The 13972-nt window shown below is 43.2% G+C and overlaps 2 protein-coding genes across 4 annotated transcripts in view; both read left to right on the forward strand.

The window, feature by feature from the left end:
- abcc3 (ATP-binding cassette, sub-family C (CFTR/MRP), member 3) overlaps positions 1 to 4457 on the forward strand; it is a 46145-nt gene extending 41688 nt beyond the window's left edge. Inside the window, exons 26-31 of one of the 3 annotated variants that reach the window (XM_076093118.1) lie at positions 415 to 516; positions 1070 to 1216; positions 1301 to 1459; positions 2161 to 2327; positions 2442 to 2636; positions 3489 to 4457. In XM_076093118.1, coding sequence (XP_075949233.1) covers positions 415 to 516; positions 1070 to 1216; positions 1301 to 1459; positions 2161 to 2327; positions 2442 to 2636; positions 3489 to 3600 — 882 coding nt within the window. In that variant the 3' untranslated portion in view covers positions 3601 to 4457. The remainder of the gene's footprint in view (positions 1 to 414; positions 517 to 1069; positions 1217 to 1300; positions 1460 to 2160; positions 2328 to 2441; positions 2637 to 3488) is intronic. The other 2 variants (XM_076093115.1, XM_076093116.1) reach the window with 2 other exon arrangements.
- A 4431-nt stretch (positions 4458 to 8888) lies between these two features.
- On the forward strand, positions 8889 to 10836 carry LOC142951634 (WAP, Kazal, immunoglobulin, Kunitz and NTR domain-containing protein 2-like). Its single transcript, XM_076093303.1, has 2 exons — positions 8889 to 9074; positions 9292 to 10836. Exons 1-2 carry the CDS (start codon positions 8889 to 8891, stop codon positions 10834 to 10836), a joined length of 1731 nt encoding a protein of 576 aa, XP_075949418.1.
- The last annotated feature ends 3136 nt before the right edge of the window (positions 10837 to 13972 follow it).

The following is a 13972-nucleotide window of genomic DNA, read 5'->3' on the forward strand; positions in this document are numbered from 1 at the left end:
GGTTCAAATGACTGGGAAATGTGTGAGGGGTTGCTCGTTATGACCAACTGAGAATGTTCAACCAATTAGGCAGGTCAACTCAGTAAGGAGATGTTTAGCCTTTCATCTACCTGTTAACTATTTCTACCATTTATCCACCAATTGTAGCTTTTTAGCTACTAATCTTTCATGGTTAGTTAACTATTTCTACCATTTAAACATTGATTTTAGCTAACTCTTTAGATCTCACTACATCACTCTCAGTTGTTCAGGTGTTACAGCTGATTCAATATGTGGATATATTTTCAATTGAATCACAATTAATATTGTTATGCCTCCGCGCCGGCGACAGCCGTGGTCTGAGCTATTCTTTTTATGGGTTGTCTGTGTGTTCATACGCCATTCAAACAGCACTTGTCTGTATTGTTTTTGTAGGTGACCATGTCTCTGAATTGGATGGTGCGAATGACTTCAGATCTGGAGAGCAACATAGTAGCAGTGGAGAGAGTCAAGGAGTACTCTGAGACCAAGACAGAGGTATCTATTACTGTGTGTGTGTGTGTGTGTGTGTGTGTGTGTGTGTGTGTGTGTGTGTGTGTGTGTGTGTGTGTGTGTGTGTGTGTGTGTGTGTGTGTGTGTGTGTGTGTGTGTGTGTGTGTGTGTGTGTGTGTGTTTGTCCTGCAATTAAAAAGCATGAATTTACTCACATTCCAAAAAACTTTCTTGCTGCCAAGTCATGTTCTCAAACAACACAGGACCTATAAACTCTAACTAGATCCAGAAATGTCAGGTTACCTGGTGCCAACAAGGCCCCCCCCCCTCTGTTACATAAGACAAGCAGGGCATTTGTACTGTAGACGGTGTCTCCTTCAGCAGCCATCACAGTAAGTGCCCCTTCTAGAGCCGCTATAGTTGTTAGTGAACGCTTTTGTTTGGAGCATCCAGTTTGTCTCAGAGGTGAAATTAATGTTTGGCAGCTCTCAGTGACTCTCTGAGAGTGATAAACAAATCTGTTCTGCTGAAAGCCAAACAGGCTGATGAGTTGTTCAGAAAGTTTTCCCCGTCAGAAATGCTGCTTTTCTGTTCACAGGCCCCCTGGGAGGTGGAGGACAAGAAGCCCCCACCCGAATGGCCCATGGAGGGGAACGTGGAGTTCCACAACTACAGCGTCCGGTACCGAGAGGGGCTGGATCTCGTCCTGAAGAACCTCACGATGAGCGTCAAAGGAGGAGAGAAGGTGGGGACGGTGTGTGGTGAAGGCGATCAAACATTTGGGTCAACAGGGTTCTCTTATCACCGCGGTGTGTATGTTTCTGTACAGATTGGTATCGTGGGTCGCACAGGGGCGGGCAAGTCCTCCATGACGCTCTGCCTCTTCCGACTGCTGGAAGCTGCAGCAGGAGAGATCACCATCGACGGGGTGAAGATCTCCGAGTTAGGGCTGCACGACCTGAGGTCCAGACTCACCATCATTCCACAGGTACACAACACACGAGATGACTGTCTTACTCTTTATCCCACGTCTCCACATAATATCATTCTTGACGGCAGCGTTTCTGAGATTTAGTTTCAGGCAAATCGGATATCTTTTGTTTGTTCAGTCGGTAGCTACATGTCAAAAGTACAAGTTGTGTTTTTTACTGGGAGTTACGACCTGGAACTGTTTCTTGGTGGGAAGTGAATCCCCGGTTAATTGTCCTCATCGTGAGGTTGTCGATCCACCAGTGGTAAAGACATTTGCCTGCCTAGAAATTGCTCCAGCACGTAACTCCTAACTTTTTTTTTTTTAACCATTACACACTGTTTCCTCCTGTTTTCAGTCTTTATGCTAAGCTAAACTGATCGCCTGCTGGCTCTAGTTTCATATTTAGTGCACAGATATGAGAAATGTCATCTCTCATCAAGAAAGCAAATAACTAGTCCTTTTAAAAATGGAGTAATCAATCAACAATAAAGGAAAAGCAAGAAACATTACTACTTCCAGCTTCTCAAAGAGATTTTGTTTAATTTTACATCATTATGAATTGAATATTTTGGGGTTTTGTGTGAACGCTTTTGTTATGCAAAGTCTACGGAAAAGCCACCAAAATCAAAAAGGAAATTGCAGAATTTCTCTTGTTCTCTTGCAGCTGGTCGTCTGTTTTCTTCCACGCCTGCAAACCTTTTTCTTCTCTGCCACAGGAGCCTGTGCTGTTCTCAGGCACACTGAAGATGAACCTGGACCCCTTTGAGAAGTACAGTGACGAAGATATGTGGAGAGCTCTGAAACAGTCCCACCTCCACAAGTTTGTCAGCAACCAGCCGGCAAAGCTGGACCTGGAGTGCTCAGAGGGAGGAGAGAACCTCAGGTCGGTTCAGAGGGAAAGAGATGCAGTACATCAGCGTTTGAATGAATACTGTAGGTAGCAGGCTAACCGGAGGCTCTCTGTAGCGCTGACTTTCATGTGCTGTTGTGTCTCCAGTGTGGGCCAGAGACAGCTGGTGTGTTTGGCTCGAGCTCTCCTGAGGAAGACGAGGATCCTCATCCTGGATGAAGCTACAGCCGCTGTGGACCTGGAGACGGATGATCTCATCCAGTCCACCATTCGGACTCAGTTTGAAGACTGCACCGTCTTTACCATCGCTCACCGACTCAACACAATCATGGATTACACAAGGTTCAACATATAGGAGTACTTGCTTTGCAGGCAAAATGCACCTTAAAAACCAACACTGAGTTAGTGTCAACCCGAACTGTTCAAACTAATGTCCCCATCAACAAAGATAACATTTCAAATATAGGTGAAGCCTGTGAGGGAACAGAGACCGTTGTTCTTCCTTTAAACGGATAGTTGGGGTTGTATGAGGTTCTTCTCCATCGTCACTGTATTACTGAAGTAGATGGAGTTTGGAGAAGCAGAAAGGAGAAGCGGTACCGGAACAAAGCAATGTGCTGTTGTGGACGGGGGCAGCAGTAAAATGTATTTGAGACACCAACAACAATAATCATTATCAGTTTAAGGGTACGCTATATTTAGAATACTCTCACCTCATTACCTTGCAGTCAGACGGCTCTTTCCAACGGGGAACTGAAGCCGCCGGAGTTCATCGACAACTTTTTACCTCGTGGAACACGGGAGTGTCTGGTCTACCGCTGTCTCCATTGGTTAGTTAGTTAGTTTGGCGGTAAAATCTGACGGCAAGGTAAAGCAGTGAAAATATTGTAAATATAGCATGCACTGGTATTTTCTCAGGTGGGCTTTTCATTTGCATGGCTAAAATACATGTTTCTGCGGCTCCCGCCCACAGCAGTACATTGCTTTGCTCTTGTCTGTTTCTCCAAACTGGCAACGTTCCGACTGTCGTCCACTGTAGGTAACATACAAACATTTTAATACGAAGGGGGAATTTACCCTTAAATGTGTTGGTAGATGCATTCAGCTTTTTTTTCTTTCTTTTTTTTGAAAGCATCATTGTGAAAAGTATCCAGGCTTTGTGAATGACTTGCTCTCTCCTCTCTCTTCTTGCAGAGTGCTGGTGTTGGACAAGGGACAGATAGCAGAGTTCGACACTCCAGCAAACCTCCTGTCACAGAGAGGGGTCTTCTACGGCATGGCTAAAGATGCAGGGCTGACACAGTAGAACCGCCTTTTCCCCCAATGTTACAGACCAGGGTTCAGTCTGACTCTCTTTTTTACACCTGGCAGTGGAACTGAAGAGTACCTTTTATGTGCACTTGGTATTTTTTTCAGGACACTTGCTGCAGGTTTTAAATTAAGCCTGAACTCCTTTGCAGACTTGGATGGATTAGCAGTTGCAAACAGATGTAGTGTTTGCCTGAACCCGCATCAGGACATTTACATACTCTTCTGTTATTGTCTTAAGTTTCTGGCACTGACTGTATTGTCTTGGATGGTAAACACTGTCTCATTGGCATTTAAATAGGAAAAACAAGCCATATGTGCAAATACTAGTTGATCCAAGTCTGCTCTTTAGTGCCTTCTGCCAGTGGGATGAAGAAAGCCAGTGAATGTATCATTTCCTAATCGGCTGTCAGCTGCAAAACAAAAAAAAAGGAGCAACTTTTTTATTTTATTTTTTCTACAAAGAAAAATACTGTGCCACTGTACTTTCCTCATCAGATAAAAACATACACTTTTGTGATAAACCCACTTATTTTTGTACTGCACCGTTATTTAAGCTACTTTTTAAATAATTGTATCGTCATAGGGAAGTTTGTTCAGTTAAATATGTGATTCTTTTGTGAACCAAATCTATTAAAACTTGAATTCTGTACCACCAAAATATGAATTATGATAATGCCTTTATTAAAAAAAAAGGGAAGGAAGAACAATGTTTGTGTGGTGCTTTGGTACGATGTTTAAACTCACGGTAATCAAATCTAATGTAGGGATTAATGATTGGATTTAAAGGGTAGAATGCATGTTACCAAAGAACACTGGTGACAAAGAACAACTCATTAGGACTGAAAATGTTTCAATTTATAATGCAGCACAATTAAATGTATTATATTTATATATATATATATATGTGTATGTATATATATATATATATATATATATATATATATGTGTGTGTATATACTTTATATATATATATATATATATATATAAATGTTTGAAATATAATAAGGAACTGTAAATGAGAATGTAATTATTCCAGTCATCCACTAGAGTGTGCCCACAGCCAATCAGGGATCCACCAGAAGCTCGTCTGTCTCCAGTCCCCTCACTTGGAGGTTGTCTCAGTGTCTCCATGGCTTACTGGTTTACCTCACTAATGAAGATGTTAGCAGGTTTTTAGCCTTCATTTCCCACTTAGACTGACGTCATGCAGTAACAGCACCATGGCAGAACTAAGAAGACGAGTTCGCCTCACATCCCTGCCAGCAACATGTCTCTTTCCCCACAGACACTCACTGTGGCTTGATGTTTCACAGAGAAGCTGCGGTTAGCATTCCTCAACGTGTTCCTCCTATTGCTGATGCTTTGAAACACACAAAGCATCACACACTCTCTTCTGTCTCAGCAACGTGCCAAAAGCGACTACATGACATGGTAGGAAGGTTTGGCTCTGGCCGTCTGATGACTTGCCGGATAAGTTTGTGCTGCAGGCGCAGCAACCACAAGTGAGAGGAAGATAGCAGAAGCTCTTTGTTTTCTTTCTTGAGTGTAGTGCAATGTTTGTCTGTTCAGACCAACCTGATAGGCCTTCTGGATGTTCTTTTGCTATATTTACACCACCCACGGTTGTCTAAAAGGAAAGGAATTTTGGAAAATATGATTAGCTGCTGAGCGTTCAATGAGAAGGGTGATACAACTCAAGTGTGTACACTACATATGAAGCTACAGCCAGCACATGGTTCACTTTGTGCTAAGCTAAGCTAGCTGTAGCCTCATATTTAGCATACAAATATCTGATTAATATAAGGCTACAACCAGCAGCCGGCTAACACGTATGGGCAACATCTCATTCGTTAAATTCCAATAAAAACTAAAGTGTAAACACAACTGAATTATTGTTGGTGGTGTGTGTGTTTACTGTGTATGGGTACTTGTTTTTGACAAAAAAACACTATTTAAACCAATGATTGCACAAATGCACACTACATGGGCAGATCTTTGTTGTGGTTACTTTGTGTTTTTGGAGTCATTTTGTCTCTTCGAGTTCATTTTGTGTCTATTTTGGTCGTTTTCTCTCGTTAGTCGTTTTGTCTCATTTTGTGTCTTTTTTTCATGATTTGTATCTTTTTCGCGTCTGTTTGTACTTGTTTTGTGTTTCTTTGTTGTCAGTTTGTGTCATCACTTTGTGGTCGGTACATGTCTCTTTGAGTGACATTTTGCAGGTGAAGGGCTGGGGACACGTTTTGCCTCTGGACCTGCGCCCGGTAGTCCATTCATGCACATGGTAGCCTACACTATAAGCTCATTATCAGCTGTTCAATAGTCTGTCAGCAAAGCTGAGTTTCCGGAGCTGTTTGGTTTGACACTGGATCCACGAAGAAACTTGCATCACATTGATCTTATATCGCATCTAAATTCACTGTTGTGGGCTTTACTCCAAATTACACAAGAATGTAGTTGAGGACATGTTCTAGTAGCTCTTCCTTTTATTGAAGCTGAATCCTCAAATAACCTCTCGCCGTTCCTTTGGATCATTTTGTGCTTTTATTATTTCATTGATGTTTCCTGACTGAAAAAATAAGCCGATCATTTCCTTCATATTTGTAGCCCCGAGATGCATCCATCTCCACTTGGTTTGACGAGAGGGAATTAATTCCGCCTCCAAACAAAAAGTTTGTCCATGACAGGTTCAGACTGTGTGAGGGCCGTGTCGGGATACGGCTCTCCTTTTTCAAATTTTGTTCAGCAATATTGAGCTCTTCAAATGGATCTGATGAGAAGTTTGTACATGTCAACATGGATTTTATGCAGTTAGGTTGAACAGAAAGTGACCATAAGAGAACTACAAGAATGAAGTTGGTCCATAAATCACCGGAAAGAGTTAATCATACATGCAGAATGTGTGCAGTTGTTTGTCATTGGCAGCGAAATAGAGCAAATAGAATCCTTTTTACAGGATTGAGACCTGCAGCTCTGGAAGTTAAGTTAGACTCGAGATAAACAGGCTGTATTTATTTGCTTTTCATGCACACACACACACACACACCATGTCTGCATCAAGAACAAACAATCTCCCACACAAATACTTTGCCACAGCGTGAGTCCACTGTTATTGCACTGGAAGGCAGTCTAATAGCCGCGCTGTCCTCAGCTGAACTGAGGAGGAAACCAATCTGAGAAGTTTACACAGGAAAGGAACGAGCAACTACACCTTCATTCATTAAAATGCTCTGCCAAACCCACACACCCACATCACCCGATCTTCAGAGTAGTTGTCCTCATCTCACCTCTGCTGGCCTACGAGACAGATTTGATAGGGGTGTCTGCAAGGTTGTGTTTGCTATTTGAAGTTCCAAAGGTATACGAAGCCAAACCCATGAATTACAACCTGAGAGTACTGGGTGTTGCATGTTTTTCTGGAATGTGTGCGTTCTTGAGATTTCCATGAGTCCACACGACTAATCCTGTGTACAAAGACACGCTTTGTAGAATGTAGAACATGTTTACTGTTAAGTTTAAGTCCCCGGCTGGACGGTGGTTGGTGAAAGAATGGAAATGTTTGTGCAGCAGCAGTCACGTCACGTCTGGTCACATGCTGAGACAGGAAAACAACTCTTAATCAATATAACATTTACTGCACCTGCAATGTATTACGGGATTATGAACGTGAGTTTGTACGTCTTTCAATTTGAAACATTTAATTTATTGTGAGCTGAACAGTTTATTAACAGTAATTCACAACTTTTTATACAGTGCAACTAGTTGAAAAAGCATAAAGGAAAACTACAAAGTGTGTTTAAGGCCTTTATTACAGTGATACTTAGGACAGAGCAACATGTTAACTCTGAATATGCTTCAGCTTTCTCCATTTCATTTTGTTCTTTATTACATCCAGTTTTAATTACATTATGTTTATTTTTGCCACCAAACTAACTAATGTAATGCTCCAAACTGAAGGGAATAAGAGAAATATTTTAACTTCTTTCACTTTATATTATTTTGTCAAACCTGAAAGAAATAATTTATTATTGCGTTTATTATTGCTGATCACAATTAAAAGAGGATCATTTCCCGTCTTTGTGACTAATCTGTTTGTCAGATGCATCATGCAGGTGAAAGACTTTTCTAAACATTATAATAATGTGCAGGAAAAAAAGCTCAAGCACAATCAAAACAATAATCTCCTAATGTGTGTTAAGCACATCCTCGTACATTTCCTGTGGGATAAAAAGTACATGTATCACAAATGAATTGAATTTTCCAACAGCCTATGTGTTAATAAAAGAGATCACATTTATTCTTAATGATCACAAAATAAATCTCTCTTTCTTTTGTGATCAGCAATGAATTAGATCTCTCAGCCATTCAGACAATCAACAGGATTTCTCACACAGACTCCACCATGTAAGATGATCCGGGAGGCTCTGGAGGGTTTGGTAAAAAAATAAAGTATTTTGTTGCAGCAAAAACAAATTTGTTGAAATTATGAGACTTAGAAAATGTTTAGTAAACCATCTCAATTGTATTCAATGGATATGATTTAAACCAGGAGTGATGTTGAGAGGAGTTTCTATTCTTTCAACATAGGTAAACATATATATAGATTTACATATTTACATATCAAATTACTCAGTGGTTTCTACATAAGAACAGTGTACCGTCATAATCAGTAGACATTAAACGCAAAGCACACCTACATCGTCATTTCTAATTGCTACAACTATAAACGAAAAAATTGACCTTATTGCAATTGTATTTTCATTTCGTGCAATCATCAAATAATAACCTATATGTATATTTTTTTAAAGCAACAAATTGCCCTCTTCCTGCGTCTTTGCGCACGGTGCGCTCCGGCACCGCTGGAGCCCGCAAAGGGTTAAACGGGGTTACCAGCAATCCTTTTAACAGGCAGGTGCCCCGCCAGTCCCAGCCCAAAGCTTACCGCTGACTTTTTAAAAAGCTTCTTCCAACATCTCGGGAGCAACTCATAACTGTCATTGCTGCGAGCAACTTCATGTTAACGGTGATGGCGGTAGATCCTTCGTATACATAGAGCATCTTCGGCTGCACAGGAGGGATAACAAACTGGATAAATCAGCTGACACGCATCAGGCTCACACGCGTGTGATGCGCCATTGAGTTGCGTCGTCGTTTCACCTACTTTTACATTCAGAGCCGTGGAGTTTTACTCAATTGCTGGAAATCTCAGAAATCTGTCAACTTAAAAAGAAAGAAAGAAAGAAAAAAAAATCTTTCGCACTTGTTGAGTTGAGTTCCGCTCTGGAGATGTGGTGGATGCTGTTTCCACGGTGGATCTGGTTCCTGGCGTGTGTGTCAATGTGGATGGAGCACCAGGACGGAGTTTTGCCCGATGTCACCTATTCACACCCGGGGATCTGCCCCAATGACATGAACCCCAACCTGTGGGTGGATGCCATGAGCACCTGCACGCGAGAGTGTGAATCTGATCAGGTAATGTCACCAAAGTAACCTTTCAGAATTAAGTGTTGTTAGTTATTCTGCATGCAATTTATGTATTAAAGAAAATTATATTATATGTTTTTATTCATTTTCTGCTCTGGATTGTAATGAATCTCTATTCTGGTATTTATCATTGTTGACTGTATGGAAATGCCTTCCAGATGCCGGCAGCCTCCCGCATCTGTAACTCTTTCTTCTCCTCTTACAGGAGTGCGAGTCCTTTGAGAAGTGTTGCCAAAATGTGTGTGGGAATCGGAGCTGTGTGGCGGCCCGTGTCCTGGACGGGAAGAAAGGCCCCATGGGAATGCCCAAGGAAGCTACCTGCACCAGTTTCATGTGCACCCAGCAGGGGTCTGAGTGTGACATCTGGGACGGCCAGCCGGTGTGTAAGTGCCGGGACCGCTGCGAGAGGGAGCCGCACTTCACCTGCGCGTCCGACGGCATGACCTACTACAACAAGTGCTACATGGACGCAGAGGCGTGCTCCAAGGGCATCGCCCTGGCCGTTGTCACCTGCCGCTTCCACCTCACCTGGCCCAACATCAGCCCGCCGCTGCCCCAGGCGACCACTCTTCGCCCTACCACTGCTCCTCTTCAGGCGACCATCCCGCCGCCCACCGAGCCCGAGACGCCCGCCGTGGTCAGCAGCCCCGCTCACCAGACTGTGGCTGTGGGGGACACAGCCAGCTTCCTGTGCGAGGTGACTGGTCGCCCTCGGCCTGAGATCACCTGGGAGAAGCAGCAGCCGGAGGGGGTGGAAAGGGTAGCCATGAGGCCTAATCATGTGCGGGGGAACATGGTGGTCACTAACATTGGTCAGCTGGTCATCTACAACGCCCAGCCGTACGATTCAGGCATATACACCTGCACGGCTCGGAACCCATCTGGCTCGGTGCGGGCCGACCACCCGCTAACTGTGCTGCCCACGGAGCCATCCAAAAACCCCGCGCCCATGAACGTGACACGCTGCCTGCCAGAAGAGTGCCTGAAACCTGCCGATAACCCAGAGGATTGTGGGAGCGAGATGGAGAAAGTCAGCTGGTACTACGAGCCCAAGACCAACAACTGCTTCTCCTTCACTCACTGCCACATCGACAACCAGCAGCCCAGGAAGGTGTTCGAAACATACAAGGAGTGTATGCAGTGCTGTGGTCCCGAGCTTTCGGGCCCCTGCGGGCTCCCCAGCCCGCAGGGGCCCTGTAAGGCCTACGAACCGCGCTGGGCTTACAGCAGCACCCTGCAGCAGTGTCAGCCCTTCATCTACGGAGGGTGTGAGGGCAACGACAACAACTTTCAATCCAAAGAAGCCTGTGAGGAGAAGTGCCCCTACCCGAGAAACCACCACTGCAGGGCCTGCAAGCCGAGAGGCAAGATGGTGACGAGCTTCTGCCGGAGCGACTTCGTCATCCTGGGCCGCATGACGGAACTCACGGAGGAGAAGGACTCGGGCCACGCCCTCGTAACCGTGGAGGAGATCCTGAAGGACGAGAAGATGGGTCTCCGCTTCTTCGGCAAGGAGCCCCTCGAGGTGACCTTCCTCAACATGGACTGGAATTGCCCGTGCCCGAACATCACGGGTGCCGCCGCCGAGGGACAGGTCATCATCATGGGCAACGTGAGCGACGGCATGGCCGTCCTTCAGCCGGAGAGCTACGTGGGCTCCTCCAGCCCCCGCCGCGTACGGAAGCTGAGAGAGGTCATCTCCAAGAACACGTGTGACATTCTCAAAGCGATCACCAACAGCCCGCAGTAGGGTTAGGATTAGGGAGGTGACGTGTACATGAAGTTTAGATTATACTACACCAGGCTGCTGTCTGCTGAGCATTAACTGCAGTTATGTTTAGCATTTGAGGATCATTCTTGTAACATTTAATGGATGTCGTTCTTGTTTTTGAAAGTTTTCAGGAATCCCGATGAGGGACCCTGTCTGTTATGGCGCGGCCATTGGTGTTGTGTGATTGAAATACCATGTATGTGAACACACGAGACATCCGTCATGATCCTCTTGTTGCCTTAATCCCCCAGTCTCCAACTTCCCTCATGCCCTCTCTTGCCTCCAGCTGAAATGGAGTTTGCATTGAAGCACAAAACCGACACGATTGAGTTTGATATTTATGTACATAATTTAAGCGTCACAATTTTTTTCCGATTTATTGTTTTATTGTTTTATTTTCCAGCCGTATTTCCACCTGGCACTTGTGATATCTGATCACACTCCTTCCTTCATACATTTACCCCTTATTTTAGTCCTTCAGTCTTCATGTTGTGTAAATGCATCCATATACCCGTGCAGGGTATTGCACATACAGTACGACAAGGTAGATTCGGTTCATCCAAATGAATGAGTTGTAATATATTTTATTAACCACCACACTTTGTCACAGTCATTTATTTGGCATCTACTGGCTATTACTTTTTTGGCTATTTATTATCATGTCAGCTTTTCTTTTATCTTGTTTTTGTACTTCACGTTCTCCCTCTGAAATGATTTTGTATGATTCTGTGGAGAAAATAAAGATTTGAGATTTCCCATCAGTCTCCTTTTATTGAGTTTTATAGTGATCCTATCCATGTACTATTGGATTATATTCAATGACAGGGACCGAGTGGTTTCAGCGTTTCAAGCTTATTACATTACATTACAGTCATTTAGCAGAAGCTTTTATCCAAAGCGACTTACAATTCAGGTTTTATCACATTCGTAGACCGTAGGCGCAGCTATGGGAGCAATTTAGGACAAGGTACACATTGAATGTGTGACTACATTTTAGCTCTAGCTTTCAGTGCCTCTGTACCTGATGGAGGACAGAGAGTGGCTGCTCCTTGTACCTGTGTGGTCACTCTGACCGGCTGTGATAAAATAGACTAGGGAATAGCAAATCCCCAGCCCCCCCCCCCCCCCCCCCCCCTCCACCTCATCCTTAAAAAACCCAAAACAGAACCCATCCATTCTAAAGACCCCTGTGGCATTGTAAAAACTTCACCCTGTTTTGCTTCGCCTCCCTGATCCAGTGTAATTGGGTAAGGAGCCCAAGCTGTAAAGCTCAGATCCAATCCCAAACGAGTTATGTGTTTCATGCCGTGCCAGCAGGCGTCTCTGGGTTACTAGGAACAGGCCTTGGTGGGCTTCGACGAGGGTGTTCCACTTCCCAGATGAGATTCTGTTTCTCCCATCCAGAGCGGTCGAGGGAGGCAGGAGATCAGCCCATGTACGGTGTTCCTTTACTGGCAAAACCCCCGGGGAGCTCAGACCTGCACTTCAGCAGCTGTTGAGACTCTGAAGCAGAGAAATATTAGATCTGCAGCACCTTGGATTGCATCAGAAAGCCATATAAACAAGGTTCACTTCAACAATGCAAACCTACCAACAGACATTTTATCGCTTTTCAACAAACACTGTTTATTCATTTCAAAATCACACACTTGTTATTTCCCCCCTAACAGTTATGTATCCAGAATGTAGCTCCTGCGCACGTTCTGAGGTCACTGGGTTGGACGGGTTCATACACGAAGCCACGTTGAAGGTTTAATTTGTGATTATCTTCATCTGATTTGAACACTAAGAGTAAACCATTACGATCCTGTAAGAGTACTGTCCAAAATGCTTCTTTAAAGCTAGGGATGGCAATGTTGTGAAACTAGCAAGATTTATATTTAAAAAATCATCCGACCCCGAAAAACAACAACCCAGTGTTGCAAACTCTTTTTCCGATGAAAGTAGCTAACAGCGCTAGCTCCAAAAGACGCTTAACCTACGGAGAAAATACGCCAACACTGACAGTCCGCCCCTTCAGGCCATATGCATCTACAAAAGTTATTATGAAAAGTATTTTTTGGTGATATACATCTGTTAATCCATAGACATATATGTATGGTTCATGTGTAGATTGCCAGGGTATATTGCTGCGTGCTTGTGTGAATGTATCGATCCTATGGAAGCTCATTTCTTCCAAGAAAAGAAAGGGACAGATTAATATGTATACATGATTAAAGTCAAAATACTAGTAGATATAATGTAAGTCCAAATATTGACTCATGTATTCAGAACTATGAGGGAGTAAGTCAAATTTTAAAAAATAATTCAGAATCAAATTTCGTAATATGTCATCATTAAGCCGAGTGAGATGGTTTGGGGATGGGATCAGAGAAATTATGTTTTTTTAACTTTACAGCATGATGTATAATAGTTTATCAACACACATGTATGTGTTGTATTCAAGCACATACATAGATGGTGTAAATCTACTAGTGAATACACTTTCGTGGAAATGATTAAAGTAATGATAATGAAAATGCTTGTTGTGCAAAATTCTGTTAATTTTGTTAAATTATTATTTTTTTTTTTTTGTGGAATACTTGGTATACCTGTTCAGGAAAAGGGGAAAAATGAGAAGAAGAATATGTATTTATTATTCATTGCGGGAATAAAGTATAAGCTTTCATAGAGCTTTCAGTATTAGTGGCATGCAGGCATTTTGAAGATAAAGTTGAAATACCATTTTACAAAAGAAATCTAAATGTTGAGAATGTTGTCCGAATTTTGAGAATACAGTCGATATGTTAAGAATAGAGTTGAAATACTATTTTGAGAATGAGGACAAGATCTCGAGAAGAAACCAAAGCACACACTAGATTTTGACTTTATTCTCAAAATAAATTCTTCCTGCTCTCATTTTCCCCCTTATGCCTGGTCCTAATACTCTTCTGCATGTATTAGATATAGACACCAGCAAATGAGGGTGAGAGAGGAACAAAACCCCGGTCCTGGCTCATGGTTGTTAAACTACAGGTACGCTTTATAACATTTTAAGCCCAACATGTTTGGAACCGCTGGACGTCGATCTGTTTAAACCACAGACTGGAACTTTGGGGGAAACTTATGGCTTCTT

Source organism: Anarhichas minor, unplaced genomic scaffold (assembly GCF_050575085.1).
Source record: "Anarhichas minor isolate MPS153535 unplaced genomic scaffold, ASM5057508v1 ptg000017l, whole genome shotgun sequence".
NCBI lineage: Eukaryota > Metazoa > Chordata > Actinopteri > Perciformes > Anarhichadidae > Anarhichas > Anarhichas minor.

Coding starts and splice junctions, on each gene's coding strand:
- LOC142951634 (XM_076093303.1), top strand. CDS start 8,889: ATGTGGTGGATGCTGTTTCCACGGTGGATCTGGTTCCTGGCGTGTGTG. Junction 9,075..9,291: donor GAGAGTGTGAATCTGATCAG/GTAATGTCACCA, acceptor CTCCTCTTACAG/GAGTGCGAGTCCTTTGAGAA.